Source organism: Myiozetetes cayanensis, unplaced genomic scaffold (genome assembly GCF_022539395.1).
Source record: "Myiozetetes cayanensis isolate MyiCay16 unplaced genomic scaffold, myiCay2020 scf1, whole genome shotgun sequence".
In the NCBI taxonomy this organism is placed as follows: domain Eukaryota; kingdom Metazoa; phylum Chordata; class Aves; order Passeriformes; family Tyrannidae; genus Myiozetetes; species Myiozetetes cayanensis.
In genome coordinates, this window is record NW_026086604.1 from 24,862,613 (window position 1) to 24,881,307 (window position 18,695).

The 18,695-nt window shown below is 35.0% G+C and overlaps 1 protein-coding gene across 2 annotated transcripts in view; it reads left to right on the forward strand.

Annotated features, from left to right (window-relative positions):
- Positions 1 to 18,695, forward strand: part of MMP16 (matrix metallopeptidase 16) — a 177,005-nt gene that overhangs the window by 138,496 nt on the left and 19,814 nt on the right. For both annotated transcript variants that reach the window (XM_050317476.1, XM_050317487.1), the window contains one exon: positions 10,965 to 11,103. In XM_050317476.1, coding sequence (XP_050173433.1) covers positions 10,965 to 11,103 — 139 coding nt within the window. The remainder of the gene's footprint in view (positions 1 to 10,964; positions 11,104 to 18,695) is intronic.

The following is an 18,695-nucleotide window of genomic DNA, read 5'->3' on the forward strand; positions in this document are numbered from 1 at the left end:
TTCACTGTTAGAAATTCCTGCACTTTCTTCATGACCTAATCCCTGTATCTGAGTGACAGATTCAGTGAGTAAAGATAACCGAATATCTATAATTTTCATATTTTCATTGTCATGAGAGATATAACTGTTGGCTGCTTGTTTCTGGATATACCACTCCTAATGGTCTGTTTTTCTCTATGGCTATTGCTGATGCTGAAATCTACAGCTATGCTTTTTAAAAAAAACTTCAAAGCTGAGACAGTTCAGGAATATTGCTGGTTTTGTAGCCTCAAAGTGCAATCCCTACTGAAGAAATAAATAGTTAACTGCTCTGTAAAGGACTAATGTTCATCATGTGGATGATGGTCCTGTGAAGTACTTCATGGATATGTGCAGTTACCTACACAGCGTTAGAGGGAATATGAGCGTTCCAGAGATTCCTGGCTGCAAGCCTAGATTTGATGTCTTTACAGTTGTTTATCGTGCCTCTTTCATGTCAGTCTGTTTGTTTCTTCATACTGGATCATCACCATGTGGCAATGGGAACATTTTATAGTCTCAGTCAGTTTAGTTATTTGGACAAAATCAGAATGAATTGAAATGCTCAATTCAGTTAGGAATACAGAAACCCACCTAAATGTTTTTCCCTTCCCTTCCCTTCCCTTCCCTTCCCTTCCCTTCCCTTCCCTTCCCTTCCCTTCCTTCCCTTCCTTCCTTCCCTTCCCTTCCCTTCCCTTCCCTTCCTTCCCTTCCCTTCCCTTCCTATCCAAAAGAAACTTCACACGTATATTCATTATATGATTTACTGGGCATGGTGATATTCTTTCGAAAGTTGGTCTTGATGATCTTAGAACTCTTTTCCAACCATAATGATTCTATGATTCTATGATTCCAAAAATATGAATAGTTTTATCTTCTTTCTGTGTGGATGATTTTAGACAAAATAACACCAATGTGAGATAGCTGAACAATGAATGTTGTCCCTCAAATGAGAAAAATATTGCACAGAAGAGTGATTTTCAGGATCTAGTTTAAAAAATGAATGGGTGCTATTGAAAGTTTGTTGAACAACTTCAGAATTCTTGTATAGCTTGTTGTCAGACATGCAGTATTTGTGTATTGGGAAAAAAAATCAGAAATACCTCAAATCTGCTGCTTATCACGAAACTGTTTTGGATATTAAAAAACCCCTCTGAGTAGGGAGCCATGGTTTTGCCCTTTCTTAAACGTGTTATCACAGAGACATCAGCTTAGCTGAGGGGCTCAGCTGTGCCCTGGAGGAGTCAGGCACAGGTCAGCCCTGGCCTCTCTTCATGGAGGCTACTCTGCACCTCCCTCTGCCAGCACTGGGACCCTGAACAAATGACCAAAGTATGCATCAGAGAAAAAGGAAAATATAGAAAAAGGAAGAAATAAAAAGACAAAATAAAGGAGGAGAAACTCTGCATCTTGGATCTGTCATTATGCAACACTGAAAGTGGGAATACTCAACTGCAGCTGGTAGTACTTTATTGAAATTACTACAAAAACCAGGAGAGGTTTCAGAGGGATTGCAAATGTTTTGGCTAATTGACCATATTTTAGAATTTGATGTTGAATGTAAAGGAGGTATTTTTGCTCCATCTTCTGTCATAGTTCCTCTTGATACATCCTGTTTTCCTGATGCATAACCCAGACATCAGATGAGCAAGACTGCGCATTGCAATTTTGTTATATATGCAGTCCATGAAGGAGATCTGTACAACAATTTATAAATTAGGGAGGAAAATAAGAGGCTTCTCTTGTGAAAAGAGTCAGAGTGCATATGGAACATCATAACCCTTTTTGTCCTCTGGAATAATAAATGTTTGGGGTTTTTTCATGTTTCCCTAATCTTTGAAATCTAATTACCAGATTACTTTAGGTTTTTCAAAAGAAGCATGGCTATAGATTTCAACATGGGAGATGAAAAACAGTTTTGCACATATCTCAAATGAGCGAAAGAGGCCAATAGTTAGGACTCAGAATAAGATGCCAAGAAGGCAGATTTTAACATGAACAGTGCCATTTTTTTGACCATGAATAAATTACTTGACGTCACTTTAATTCATCAGTAGTATGGAACAGCAAATAAAGAACACATAAAGAAAAAAAATGTTAGTCCTTAGTAAAGATTTCCTAGAAAAAAATTACTTCATTGTTTTTCCTCTTGAAAATATATTTACACCGGGGAACTTCAGCTTAGCTGAAGACATATTCTTTAAAGGATGCTCAGTTTAGCACTTACCATAAACAACAATGGGATAAGTTTGCCATTTTCACTTGCCATTTACCATTTTCACTTGCTCCTGTGCTGAGTCACAGCAGTTAGTTCTGTTGTTCATGGTGTTAGTTAGCCTTAACGTGTTATTAAAGAAAAAAATAAGTTCATAACAAACAACAGTTTTAATTTGTCTGCAGGAGTGCTTCAGTGTCTGATTAGGTACCAACAATAAATGGTAATTAACAGTGCTTAATAAATTGCATCAAGGAGGTAAATTCTTTGCTTGGAAAAGTAAGGGAGCAACAGAACAAGCATTTGGTGATGTTTTTGCAACTCTGTTAGGAATCCAGTGGGATGGTCTCATTTCCAGTGATGAGATTACCAGGAGGTTCAGAATCTCAACAAGAAAGTGCCGAGGTTTTTCTGTGCAGTGTTAAATGTGCTGACCTCTCACAGTTGCTCTTAGACCACATTTTTACCCTATTAGGACCATGCTGTTGTCTCAAACACATTAGGAAAGATGAATCTTTCCTATAAGTTCAAATAAGTCATCTTCAATGCATTGTACATCCATCTGTTAATGAATGGATAACAGACCTTTTTAGTTTTAAAGCAGCTTTGTTTGTCCCTAATGTCAATCAGTTTAATAATAAGCTGAGCTAAAGTATTCCATGTGTGTATAGAGTAGTCTAGTTAATTGTTTCCTAAAATGAGCTAGATGGGTAGCAGCTATTTAATGTCTGATTCCAATATAAATAGAATGTTTTCTGCTGTGGAATTAAGTATGAACTGAAGTAGGGTTAATCTATATATTTCATTGCAAATACTACATTGGAGGGAAAAAAAAAAAGGCAAAACAGAAAAAAGCATTATTTCAGCAGTCCTTCTCATAACTGAATTGTGCTAATATTTTTCTGTACTTAAATCCCCTGGACTGTATCTTCTTTTTTTTTCTGCTCCATGAAAATTATTTCACAGAAAGTTACTAAAAAGAATTTTATTTTTTTCCTATTCTGTGCAGTGATGTCCTTTGGCTTAGATGCTATAAATTCCAAATTTGGAATGTTGAAAATGGATGTCACTAAAGACATAGTGGAATTCCTCAAATGAGCAGGCACGAAGACTTTAATTCCACAGGTCACAGGCCCAGTATTACCAGCACTGAGATTCCCTGACGTATTCATATAAACTGATGAAGAAGACGTGGAAAAGTGTCTTTTGAGATTAGATTAAGATTTTTAAAGGATATTCCCAATCTATTTTGACTTAGATACAATAACTATATCTTGCATTTCCCAAGTTCAGGAAGTTTCTTAATACTCCCATGAAAGTGTGTAGTAGGGGAACTTTATTGTCTCTTCAATCACAGTCCTTAAATATAGTCTCTGCAGGTTCTGTTCTTTGGTAAGTTTCTCTGTACATAACTGGAACTCTTCTTTCTCTGGAAGAGAAGAATTTAAAATTACTAAGCACCTTAGAGTATTGTTAACCACTATTTGCTTTTGTTCTTTTTCCTAAATGCTCAGATGAGAAAAAAATTAGGTTACTCATTTGGCTGAATGTCTGCTGCTGCTGTTGTTTTGCTTAGCTGCTGGGTATGTGTAAACTTACACTGACAAAGGCTTGCTTTTGCACCTGATCAGAGTATGCTTATGGGAGAAGACAAACCTCAATGACGTATTTTTTTCAATAATATTAATCTACAGTATCAATTGCAATTCAGTAGTTTATTAACATTTATTTAGGGCAGAAGTATTGTGTTTATTTGCCCTTTTTTTCCAAATAGAATAGACCAAGCAGTAATCCTGTGGAATCTAACCATTGTAAAACTTCTTTCTCTATCAGGTATAAGATATTAAACATTCCATCTTGTTAAGGGAATGTTGTTAACAGAACTATATATATATATATATATACACACACTTTAACATCAAGTCAGAGAGAAATTCACACAGAAATTTTTGGTGTACAATGCCAGGGCATTTCACAAACTACTGCATGTTCACACATGTTTTTATGATCATAGTCAAAATATTATTTACAGTTTCAATTTATCCTTGTTTTGCACCTCTCTCATTATCTGCCTTAAATCTTTTCCTGCCTTCATCTCTGGGTAGTTACAAAAGTTAACACCTTAAAGGATTCTGTTTTTTTTTATTCTTTCTCACTCTTTTTAGATTTTTTAGAATGTCTATCAGATAGGCAATCTTTCTGTTTTTAATGGGTGTCATTTGATCCTCTGAGTCAGAGTGCCACATGTCATTACAGAATTGTAGATAGAGTTCATTAGGTATAAAACAAAGGTCAGAGCTCTAGACAGTTTGTAGCCAATTAATGTTTTAATGTTGATCTAGAGATATAGGAGAAAATGAAGTGCTCAAAGAAGAAAGCTCCATTAATTTTGCACTAAAATCTCCTCTGGTTTGTGTATTATGGTTGAATCAAAATACCTGGATATTGTTTTCAATTCTCGTACACATTAGTTGTGTCCCTTAAGGAACCTGAAATCTGTTCCTTAAGCTGAGAATAAATGCTGAAATTTAAGTCAATTTTTTATAGGAGTACAGATTTAAACATTCACAGAATGCAACATGAAAAATAATTTACACAATCTTCATGAAAAAGTCATATATTCTAAAAGTAGGAGGAGACTTTATCTAACAACAAAATATGAAAATTATACATTATAAACCAGATTCTTTGACTCTAACTCTACTATTCAAGATTCTCTGAGCTGTTAATAAAGAAGTGCTTTTTTGAGGAAGGTGTTTGCTATGATTACACGCAATATACAATATTTTAGTCCCTTCATATGCATAGAAAAAAATACCTAAAACATTTACTGACAGTGCAGAATCATTTATGTATAATCTTGTTTCAGTTTGTTTTCTCTAAAAAGCCTTATTTTTTTTTTTTCTCAGAAGTGTCCTTTCTTCTAAATAAAATTTCATAACATTCAATTTGAGTGACTGCCTCTACTTCTTCATTCTACTATTACCCTTTATCCATCATATCCATATCCACTACTTTTTATCCATCCTTTTGAAACAGCTTACAGTCTCTCCTTACTCAATGCCCATTTTCTGGTTCTTAGATATATTTCTTCTCTCTTTTAAATTAAATTTTGATTTTTGTTTGTTTTCTTGTTTCAGTTCTGCTTTTTGAACAGGGAATAGTTGTCCCAGTTCAATTTGCTTAGTATGTCTGTAGTCATAATATTTAATGATCCATTATTATGCCAGATTCCAGCAGCACAGGAGTGATCCATATTTTTTAAGCAATTAGTTAAGTACAGATGCTTACAAAGCATCACTGGTGAGCCAGGAAGGAAAGAAACTAAAAGCTATGCATTCAGTGTAGCTGTTTGCCAGGCTTTGAATTGGAGTGCATTTGACAAGTTATGTGTTCAACCTGCCTGCAGTAGTTAATCTTTTGGAGAAAGAAAATAACAAAAAGTATATTTAACCAACATTGTGGGAAAGGCAAAGTTTTTCAAAAGAGACAAAATTGTGTTTATTCAACATAAACAAATACACTGAGAAGTGTTTTACCAGAGAAGCTGTTTCGAGCTGTTTACTTAAAGTGTGAAAGAGCTTTCTAAGAGTCAATCTTAGAATCTTAGAATCTCTTTTGAATTTCAATAATAGTAAACTTTCTGTGAAAACATGTTTACAGTAATTGTACCTGTTTAACAAAATGCAGGTAATAAAATTTCTGGTAAATATAACTTTGTTTAAGATAAATAAAATATATTTACTTATATGTGCTGAAATGACACATTCTTTCTATAAGCAGAGCCTATCCCATCTGATACTTCAGAAAGATCCTTGGCATGCTTTACAGCCACATGTTGGAGTTTCTTGAGTTCCAGAGTTTGAACTGTGGCAGTCTAAAATCGTTGAGTCCAGTATGTTGATACGAAAGTGAGCCAAGAAAATTGAATTTACACAAACAAATTATTCCATCAACCTCTGCCAATACCTACCTTCACCAAACTTCTAAATGGTCCAGACTTTCACTTCTGCTCTCAGACATTTCCAGATATCTGCTGATTCTCTAAAATTGCATCTATTGACAAATCATGTGCCTACTTCTGACGGTTTAAATGAGACCATAAAAATGCTAAAATTATAAATTTACAGAATTTTAGTTTTGTGGAAACCTGTAGGGTTCTTACTGAAAAGCAATACCCCATTGTTCATGATTATTGCTGTGTCATGTAAATAGATGAGGAAAATAAGGAGCCTACAGGATTCCATCCTGTAGAACAGAGAACATGGTATGTTAAGTCTACAACTATGCTTCAAAATGGAATATTTAGACATTAAAGGTGGTGGCCCAGGAAGATCTTTCAAGTCACAGATCTACTACCCTTAATATTGGCCAGATGTGTTACAGTGTAGAAAGTTTTCCTGAAAATAAGCAGAAGGATTTAATCTACAAGATGTTTTTAATATAAATCAGCAAAGACCCTGAATTAGATCTTGCAGTTAAAGTGCTACTGTTCTTGGTGATAAAGAAAAAGCAATAAGGTGAATGAAGGTTGAGCATCCGTGAGCAACTGTAGCTGTTCCTGATTGCTCATGGCTTTTCACACTAAGTGTTGTTACATTGTTATACACATTTCTGCAGATAGCTGGGAATCCTCTAACTTTGCATGTGTTTAGGGAAGAATCTAAAGGAGTTAAAGCCCATCAAGTGGTATCAATCACAAAATTAGTGCCTTTGGTTCAAGAGGTCCCTGAACCACAAGTGATGGGAAACTGGGAGAGTGTATCAGTGAGGTGTCATTGCATTGTCCTTTTTTTTTTTTTTTTTTGGTCACAGTGTCACAGGATACTGTAGAGTAGTGTAGAGTAATGCAATTGGAAAGAACCTACAATAGTCATCTAGTCCAACTGCTTGATCACTTCAGGGCTGAAGTCTTATCTGTAGTAACTTGCTACTGACTCCACTGGAGACGGGTACAGGCCTAAATGGACCCTGATCTGGCTCTATGTGATCATCTTCTTGATTTTATGGTTTTTTGCATTATAACAGGTTGAACCCATGAGAAAAAAAGCAGACATCAAACAGTATTTGTTTTGCTTGCATTTGGATTTCCACTTTGTACTTTGCAGTCATCTAAACAGGAGCCAGGTTTCTAGGTTTCCTTTATAATCAATGTAGAGAAATAAGCAACCAAGTGACTCTTACCTTAGAATGTTTCAGTGAGGGAGCTTCATTATGTCAGGTTCACTGGTTCATTTCTAAACAGATTTGTACATTGTAGACATATAAATCTGGTCAAGACATTTCCACTTACATAACTCACTGAGCACTAATCCAGTAGTATTAGTGCAGAATCAGTAGCCTCGTTTCTTTGTAGAATTTGGGAATTAACAAGGTGCATATTTTTAAAAAGATTTTGAAGATTCCTGATTTTTCATGATACCATTTTAGATACCATTCTGTTGGAAGTATCTGTAAAATAACTGTAGGAAAGGTTAGGAATCTTCTATAATCAGTCTCATATGAAAGGGCCTGTGCCAGTTTAGGATGGATGTATTTATGCAGTTAATACCCTGCTGAATTAATTTCTTGTCAGATATCTTGAATTATTTCTTGTTGAAAGATTATGGAGTATTGATGCATTAGTATTGACATTACCATATGTAGATATACACATATATACACATTTAAAAACAAATTCATGGAGCAATGGTGCATGAATAAAACATTCCAGCTTTGCCATAATTATATTATTGTAAAGATTTTAATTGTGTAGCTGGGAAAATTATTGGTTTGCTAAGGAATTTGAGCAAAATAAAGAAATAAGAATATTTTCACTATTATACTGCAAATCAACAATATTAAGTATGAAATACAGTTTGACATACAACTCAACACCAAATCTGCAGAATATAATGGTATTGGTCTTGTTATCAAAATGAAATCATGCAAATGTGCTCCACAAATCACTAACACTGAGACATAACTCATTCTCAAGAAAAATATATTTGTTGACTTGATTTTACAGGTTGTGTTGCACTGTGAAATCTGTGTTCATTACAGAGTCTGTTTCTTTCAAGAATGCATGATTAGTCTCTTTACTAAGGTCGTTCCAATGACACTTTGGTCTTTTACCCATGATGGGATGGTATTAGCCAATCACTAATGCAGTATTGCTTTAACCAAAATGACTACTTGCTGCTCCAGCCATCTCTATCTTAAAATTTGAAAGTTTGTGAACTACTGAATATAGCTATGACTATTTAAAGTTTGGGTATTTTTTTGTTTGTTTGTTTTATATCTTTTCTTCCCCTTAAAAAAAACAAATCAAGCCACACCAAAGCAATCAATGAAATTGATTGAATATTTAACAGTGTAGCTTAAGTCTGATTAAAAAGAATATTTCTCTCATTAGAACTAAAGAAATCCTTCCCTTGTAACACATTAATATGATTTGCAAGTTTGGTTTTGGTTTACTAGCTGAATGGTGAGATGCATAAACCAACCTGAAATGTTTTATAAGTTTTGTCTATAGCAGTGATATCCAGATTTTCCAGAGTATGTGTGCTGTCTCAGGAAACTCCTGAAAGCCTGGACATTTCATTTATGACCTTTGTTCAATGAAGCAATTATGCATGTACTTATGTCCTTTTGTACTCAGCAAAGTAGTTAGCCTTTGTTCAGCTTTAAATATCTTGCTTGTTTTGTGCCCACAACTGATCAATGTCCTCCTGAGTTAGAGGACATTTTATGAGAGATAGGTATGTTCCTTCCTTTAACTAAACATTGTTCTCAAAGATGTGCTTTTGCAACCAAATTCAGACAAACAAAAAGGGTTATCTGTCTGGGAGTGAAGAAAGACAAGCTTAAAGTGTTCCATTGCACTAAAGATAGTAGCAGGTAACACAAATTCTGCAGTTTCAAATCAATGCAGCTTGCTACGTGTTTGTTCATTAAAAAAAAAAAAAAATAGACTGATTTATGAGATCATTCTCAGAGAAAACACTGGCTTCTGAGGGTTTTATAGAAATTTGGGGAGCAAAAAGGATTGTTTGGCCTATCATTACATCATTCCTCTCACTGTCCAGATTGATGATGTCAAAAAAATCTGACCTGAAAATCGATTTTAAACATTTATTACTGTTTCAACAAAAAAGTACTTCCAAATGTCTTATCTACACAGTATATTACAAAATAACAGAGATTGGCATTATCTGTTTCAGCATTCAGAACACATGCTTCAGTTCCTAAATACTTGTATCTCTAAGTTGTATTCCCATCCTTTTGACAGTTCTCTTACTGAAATTTAATCAATTAATCCTGAAAGATTGTCTTGTTGACCTTCCTAAAATGTTATAATGTAATTTTTAATAAAACAAAAGTGAAAGCTGAAAACAGAAATCTAATTGGATGAGAATAGTGCAACTGCATTGTACTAGCAACAAAATACCTAGACATGAAAAAATCTGAGAATTTTTATTAGTATTATTTCCATACAATTGCAACTTTCCAGTATAATATTTTCTTCAGGTTGTGTAACTATTTGAACTTTTTTTTTAATAGTGAATTTCTCAGAAATCTGACACTCAAAGCAATACTTTCAATTTTAGACTCATTTATGCAGATGCTTGCGATGTATTTTTGTATATATATTGAGCTGGGTTATATTTGTATGGATAATACTTTTTGTGGAAATTCATTAATTTTTAAGTCATTGGAAAGATAAACTGTGAAAGAGAGGTGTGATCATCTCGGGTTTAGAAAGATGACGAATACAGTTCATCATAAGCCTGCTCCTGCAGAGTCTTCATCTTGTCTCTAAGCTGTGCCGATTCCTGTGAGAATTTCTCTTGCTTGGCAAGTTGCCCCATACAGGAAGAACTGCCATGTAAAACCATGACAAATATCTGACAAAATAGCCCTTTCTTTATTATTTTTGTAGGGTTGTTTTCTATAATTCTAATGCTGAAAAATATACACAGGTGTAAGAAATTAAATACTTGCTTGCCCTATCCTTCATCTCTAAATATTGAATGAGGTGAAACAGTTGCTGTTATAAGACTTGAAGAGGTACAACAATATCTTTGTTGATACCCACCTACTGTGCCATACACTGGATTTAGCACCTATTATGTGTATATATTTATAGATATATACACACACGCACATATATATATGGCTGTAATAGTAGCCATTCTATTTAATATCACAAAGAAAGACTGTTAATCTTCACTGCAGTAAAACTGACACCAAACTGTAGTTCTTATTGGACTGATGTAGTAATGTTACACATATATTTATCAACCTTTCACTGTTAGCAGCCATTGCAAAAAAATTTGCCTGCAGAATTATTGATCTTCTAAGCCTGTCTGTAGGCCCATTATATTAAGCATACACATGTGCTTATGGTTCAGTTTAAAGCACTTGTAGTCAGAGGACAAATTTTAAATTGGGCCCCTTATAGGAGTGAAATTGAGAAAGTTGCATCATCTTATAAAGCACTCTGTATGTTCTGCTAAAGGCTATCTACAGCAAACACACCATTCACATGTGTAGCTTGTTCCCACCTCAGGGAACAACTAGTTCTGACACATTTGTAATGCGTGGATGTGACATGAATGCAAACACAATATGGTTGTGCAAACAGTGAAAGGTCATGCTCTAAAAATGCTAGGATAGGCTATTCAGTATTTTCAAGACAGCATCTGAACACATATAAATGTAGTAAGAGATGTGTCTATTTGGTTTCCAGGATCAGTGGTTTTGGAGGGTCAGGAACAACAGGGTGATGGATGGATACCCCATGCAGATTACCTACTTCTGGAGGGGACTGCCTCCAAGCATTGATGCAGTTTATGAAAACAGTGAGGGGAATTTTGTCTTCTTTAAAGGTAAGAAAGAAAAAAAGGTAAAATTTTGTGTAACACTTTTGACCGTGATGATTTCTTGAAACGTAGCTTGCTTATTTTTGCTAATGATCTGTAGATCTTGTTGCAAATTGGTAGCTAAATGAAGAGTATATGAGTTACGTTTTCTTATTTGGCAACTACATCTTTAATTTATGATTCTCCTTCACAGTATCAGATTATTTGCTCTTACATATTCAGTAAAAATTTGGAAGTGTAAATACGAGACATAGCAATGCAGTGATCTACTATGAAATCCTTTCTGAAAAATGTGGATGAGGAAGAAACAATGAACACATTTCCATTATTAATTTTCTTTGTGGTTTTCTTTGCTTTTCTTCCTTTTAACAAATGATCTTCTCATATATTTAAATGGCAACTCTGCTATATATATCTCACTGTACTGCACTGTGTTTGTTTCATCTAAGAACTGTGATGTTAGAAGTTTCAGGTGAGGAAAATTATTATCTTTTTCCTAGACGTGTATTTAGTATTTTCGAAGAAGCACAAACTCAAGAAAATAGGGGTTATGGATTGAATTGTTGCTAATCATTCTCTTCATAGTTTTGCTCCAGACATTTACCATTCTTCAAAATTAAAGTTCTTGAACATGTATCTAATTTAGATTTAATAAGAAAATTACACTATATATTTAATAAATACATATTTGGTAACAAAAGTTTGCAAACTATGTAAAGTATATTTTATAAGATAATTTGAGAGAAGAATAATAATTAACATACAGATATGTGAAAAATTATTCATCTTTTTAGTGATATGGGTGATTAACTCATTACAAAAAAAAGTAGAATTATTTTGAGTTGTTATCACAAAAATAATTCATTTTTACAAGTTGAATCATTGACAGGGAGTTAGAAATAATATTTAATTCACTGTTAAATGAAAAATATTTAATAACATGCAGAAACACTACATAACACTACAGTGAAGTTTATGTTTTCTGAGAGGGAAATTGTATTTTTTATGTTAATTGTGAGGAAAATTGAATTCCATATAGCACATTTTCTATTTGTATGATTTCAACATAATATACATTTTTACTTCTGTTACCATAAAATAAACTTCAAGCCATTAATTCTGAGAAGTTGGTAAGACTGGAATCATGATCAAGGTACCTTCATCCTTCTACTTGATTTTTGGGTTCATAGGACATGGGAGCATACAAATATGAGTCAGTAGATATTCCATTGCTCGCCAGTGCTACATAGAGCAAAGGAACTACCCTGTGCATTCCAGACCTCTACCTTGATAATGTTAGCATCCATTACCTGAGCTCCAGACAGAAATTATCAAGCTTACTCTTATACCTTCTTTCCTTTCCTTCCAAGTGAACTTGAAATATGTTTTATCATTATTTAACTCTTTACCCAGTGCTGACTGGCTCCTTCTAGGTCTCAGAGGAATAGGTGGACTCAGTAGTCTGTAGGTTATAGATAACAAACAACAGAAGGAGGAGGGAACTTCTCTATTTTCTACCTGGGAAATTAAACCAAGATTAATTAAAGCAAGAAAAAGTGGCAGGACTGTCAGAATATCATGTTTTCCTTCCTCATCATCCCCAGCTTATGTTATCTGATTTCAGACCACCTAATTTTATGCTTTCTTCCTGATATCATATGATACTTGAATTTTCTGATGCACGTAGTTTTCCATATGATTTCTTTTCAAAGTTTCTTCTGTTATTTTTCCAATGATGTTGGTATTACCCCTTTGTTTGCCAAAGTCAAGTCCTCAAATTTCCTTGTGCAATTTTTAAAAAATTTTTCCTTCTCTGTCACTTCTTCATGATTTGCAATATCTAACTGGTGGTGTTTGTCCATCAGTGTAATTCATGTATGTCCGCTGCCATAGAATCATAAAGTTCAGCTGAGTCTTTTGTATGGTTGAAAATTCCTGTTAACCAAGGATCTCAGGTTAACCAAGGATCTGCCTTGTGAAACATGGTTACAGAAGTCTATGTAAATAGACTGTAGGTAAGCAATCATTGTCTTTTCATTCCCTCACAAAAGTTCTTCCTTGGAAAAGAGTACCTGTCCTTGTCCCAAAGGTGCTAGAAATAGAAAAGTTGATTATGAGCAATTAGTGTGCTTCACCAATCTAAAACTGGTCAAAATAAGTAAGTTCTAAAATAAGCTTTCAATCTGAAGTCTGGCATACAGGTGTGTTAACAAAGCATGTACCTAAGCCAATATTTACATCCATTATTCAGAAAATAAAATAGAAAAGATGGAATTAATGAAAGCAGACAACTTGTACTGGATTAATACCACTATGCACTCTTCTGACCCACACTATAGTGTCACCTGTTCCTGCCCTCCCTTTAATGCTGACCCATAAGCTCTGGGCCAGCTCCACATCTATTCCAGGCAGAGCTCCATGCACTCAACTTGGCCATTGACATGACAACCCCACCTCCTCTCTGCCTGTCCTTCCTAAAGAGCCTGTAGCCTTCCATTCCAATACTCCAGTCATAGGAGCCATCCTACCATGTCTCTGTGATACCAGCAAGATCCCAGCCCTAGAGGTGTGTGCACATCTCCAGCTCCTGTTGCGTATCCCCCACGATACGTGCGTTTGTGTAGAGGCATGTCATTTGGTGCCCCAAATGAAGCCAACTTACTGGCTAGAGTGGCTGCAGTTCCTTTGTGCTGTTCTTCAGGTGCTCTACTGCTGACCTGTGATCCCTCTCCAGGCTCTGGACATCTCTTGCCAACACTGCCATCACACTGGTAGGAGTAGGATGGATTTAGGTTCCCCTCCACCAACAACTTTAGTGTAAAGCACTCTTTGCCAGCTTGGCAAACCTATGAACAAAAATGCTCTTTCCTTTCTCTGGCAGATGGATCTCATCAGGCTCCAGTAGACCAGACCATGCTCATAAAGTGCACAGTAATCTGGTGGATAGCTGCTTATAAAAACCAGATGTTTATATTATTGTTACTATTCACTGCTGGTGTCTATGCTGAATGCTAATAAGAAGATGGCACCATAAAGATACTTTTTTTTTTTTTTAAATGAGAAAATGTGAATACTAAAATTGATTCTGTGTACCTGAGGGAATTTATATCATGCTAAAAATGAAATTTTCAAGCCATCTGTGCTGTTGAAAATCATGGTAAATCAAATGTAGCAATAGAAGGAAGGCTGCTGTAAAACTCATAGTGCCTCCATCATAACTTTCAACTACACTTATCCTATAACCTGACAGTTTTATATTGAAAATAGATTTACTATAGTGTCAATCATGGAACAGAGAAATGACAGAAACTTAATGTGGGAAATAGAGAATGAGAAAAAAAGGACGCATGGATAGTAATTTGGGAGTACTAGTAGAGAGACATTTGATCCTTGCTTAAAAGACCAAAATTAAGAGGAAGAGTGACTGGAAAAAAACAAACTTCAGAATTAGTTATTAAATATTTTTACTAATTTCAATTGCATATAATTCTTTAAAATTTTGAGAATTCACCTCACCACTGTAATACAGTGATTATATACCACACACTTCTTGCACTACACATACGTCATAATTGCAAATAATAAGAACAAAAACTTAGTTTCTGATAACCCAGAAGCACAACTATTTATCATTCCAATTCTATAAAGGAAGAAATACAGTTACTAGAAACTGCATAATTGTTTGCAGTAGTCAGGAGGCAGTTAAATAGTCTGAAGAATATTTAGTGGTAAATATTCATTTTTTTAAGTGAAGTATAGCAACACAGATATCCTTTATTTCCAGTAATTTTATAGAATGTCAAAGGTAGATGTTGAGAGACTTCAAATAATTACATGGTTCATCCTTCTCAATTGTTTCCCTACAGTGATGATATTTAACAAAGTATTATTGCAAAAAGTAAGACATTTTAGCTTTTTTATCACTTGCTTCATTCTCAGTTTGTGACCTTACCAATCTGCCTCTTATTATATTAGATCTTACATTAGGGAATAAAAGCAGAGAGATGAAATATTCTGAAGGTTGACCAGACTTCATGAAACGTGGTCCTTTATTCTCTGTGAGAATAACAAACATACCAATGAGACCCTAAAAAACCCACTTTGTAAAATAAATACAGCCGTGGTTTCTGCCAACGGCGTAGGTTATGACTCTGAAGAAGCATTAGTTACCTATAAAAAGAATCATAATTTAACTATTCTAGTTTTTTCATATATTCTTTATTTCCATTGTACTTACAATTATTGGAGTGTATCAACTATTTACTGTTGGGAGTGGAACATGAGCTACATGAAAGCATATGGACAAGCATTACTTTGTAACACATTTTAAGTTACCTAAAATAAAATTAGCTCATTCTCATCATAGTTGGGTGCTTTTTTTTGCACTGATTTCCGGCTTTAACTTCTCCTAGTATGGCATTCTGACTTTTCTGAAATCCTTTTAGTAATAGTCACCCACCTTCCTCCAGCTGAGGGATAGAAGCTAAGCAGAAAAGAAATCCATAACAACAAAACCAACAATGTGCCACCTAAAAAGACCCAAACAAACAAAAAAACAAAGTGAAAACTGTCAACCAGATGGAACATTTGGATTTCTTATATACAGTACTTCTCAATAACAATCAACACAGTTACAGCAGACTAAACATGTCTTCCAAAGCAAATATTAAATAAAATTCCCTCCAGTTAGCATCAATGTGTCTTGCTCACATATGTTAGAGCTCTCAATACCCTACTGTCTCCTTGAAATACAGTTAAATTTACCTTTTTTCATTTTACTGAGAAAGAATTTGCTTCTTAGTAAGAAATTATATGAAGAAGAATTTAGTTTCTTAAGTCTGTTTCCTCGTCTACACTTTCCTTCTATTTCAGTATATCTGAATATGTAACAAATAGCTGGCTCAGGGGTGTTGTCACTTATAATGGTATGTGTTCAGCCCTGGTTTATTTTGGTATGACCTGATCTTGTTAATAGTTACTTTTGCCTCCTTGGGTATGGCAGATAGTGATCTATTCACAACAATTGCTTTTACTTTTATTCCTTGTGAGGCACAGAGAAAGGTATTGGCACTGCATACATCACAGCATATGCCTTTCAATGCTGTGCAACAGCTGTCATTTTGAATGATCTTCTGAAATATAAATGAGTTGGCTCAGTATCATTCACTGGATGCCATCTGTGTTCACACCGCAAGTACCAACTCCTAAGGTCCAAAACCCATGACTTTTCTTACCATTGCATTTGAAACTGCCATTAACATCTGAAGACTTCTGTGTCCAGTCATGTGGATTGGCAAAAGTATAAACCACATAGGACGAAGGACAAAGAATGATGGAAAATGCTCACCTCTGTCATGATCAAACCCTATAAGTGAATTTTCTAAGGCATTTCATTAAAGGTAAATCACAGGTTAGCGCAAACCTTAATCCCAGGTCAACACAGTCCTCAGTTTTCCATGACTGTTCTTCATAGATCTCGGTGCCTCTTTTATTTTTAGTACTTCAAATGACTCTGTTTCTACTCATTCTTTGAGTTCTTTTTCCTTTCAACTGGCAGGGGGGATAAGATTGATTTGTTGATCAAACTGTAGTGTCTGTGCTTGGAAGTAGGTGACAAGCAGCTGTAAAGAAGCTGATAAAAAATTAACTCTGGAAACCCAGCATGGGAGGGATGGAAACTATACCCCCTCTCCTAATTAACACTGTGATAAAATGAAAATATGCTTTAAATCACTGTAGTACAAACAGGGAGATTAAAAAAAACATACCTTTAAACAAGCATTTAATATCATTGAGGGATAGCTAGAATATAAAACCAACTGCAAAACATCTCTGCGGATTTTCCCTCTTCATGATTCTGGCATACACCTGATCCTAGGTCTTTGGGGTAATATTACATTTCCTTATAAAATATTTATATAACACAGTACCTTAACCTCCTAAATCTGTCTAACAGCCAGTCTAGCCTTACAGGTAAGTACAAAGACTAATGTAAGCAGCAATGATTTTATCTCTTAAGTCCACTTTCCAAATGTATTTGAGCAAAATATATTTTCAAACTTTTCCCCTTATATTTTCAATATTATCATCATGAATGACAATGGATAGACCAAAGTTAAGTATCCAATAAGGCCAATTCAATATACATATTCATGGATCTTCTCTAGACCTTTCTGTGATTTAATTCAGATGAGTCTACACAATGTCAAAGAGTATCTTCTCCTTCAGTATAATTATTAATAAAAGTAGCAATGCTTTTTGGAAACACAGATGAAGGTAGTGCTTTGAAGAGAAAATAAACACATGGTTCCTACACAATGGAGCCTATAGTCTAGCTTGAAGAAAGTCAGACATCAAAGCAAGCTCTTCAGATAAATACATAAATGCAAATTATGCTCCCTTTTCCCTATTTCTAGGGGGCATATGAGGATCTTTATTCCCTTTTTTTCAGCCAAAGCTGTCTGTGTTTGAAAGAGAAGTCTCTGCTGAAAAGATACAGGTGAGAAGTGTGTCTTGAAGAAGAATTAGAAGAAAACAAAAATGTAAAATGGAGAAGATAGTTGCAAGAATAGGATAGGAGGCACAGTATATTGGGAAGACCCTAGGAGGACAACACTATTACTGGGGACAATATTGGACTATAGGCTTAATATGAGATGATGAAGCAGATGAGATAATTGTGGAAGTGTTCAGTGAGGAAGAGCTTGGCAACAGCAAAAACTAAATCTTGGAAACTGGAGTTGTGGACTGGTAAGGTAAGCTGTCCAGTTCCAAGACAGAGCACAGGAAGCATCCACTCCCCAGGGGGGATCTATACTATAAAATGCCTGCTCAGTTGCAGCTTCTGTAGGCATGCATAGCCCTATATAGACAAGATATTTATCTAGGAACTGCAACAGTAGGGATTCAGCTACTGAGCATTGCAGTCCAGGAAGCTCTAGGCTATTGTTCATGTTTAAGACAGTAGCCTGGCTAACCTGGGTAATTTGAGGTTTGTGCAGACACTGTGCTAACATCAGCTAGAGTCATACAACTACCTTGTATTTTTAACATGTAGTAAGTCAGTTGGGTGGTTTTGAATGATTTGTCACCTACTCCAAAGGTTAAGTCTTACCACGGGCAACCCACCATTAGTTTCAGAGACAAAAGGCTTTCACCTGTGGGACTTCGGAATCTTAATTCTACGTCTTTAGAACACACTAGAAAATGTATCAAAAATTTTATTTATATGTTTTCTTACCTTATTTTCTTATAATTCACTCTTCTTTCCTCATGAAATGTAAAACTGTTTTGTATTTCTGTGAATATATTACATTATCAACCACAGAGCCTCTTAAGATGACTTCATTTTCATTCTGGTTTTGATCACTATGTGGTTGGTATCAAAGATATTCTGTGGGCTTATTGAAAGGAAGATGTTTTAGAAATGCAAGGTATCCTTAAGGCATATTTAATTTTGCATTATGTGCAGTGACAGAACAATTTCATTGTGTTTGGCAGAACCACTACTGTAGCCCTTTGGGAGTCTTTGTTATTTCTTAGGAGTGTATTAGTACTGAGAGTACTGATGACTAACACACATATGTATGTGTATATAT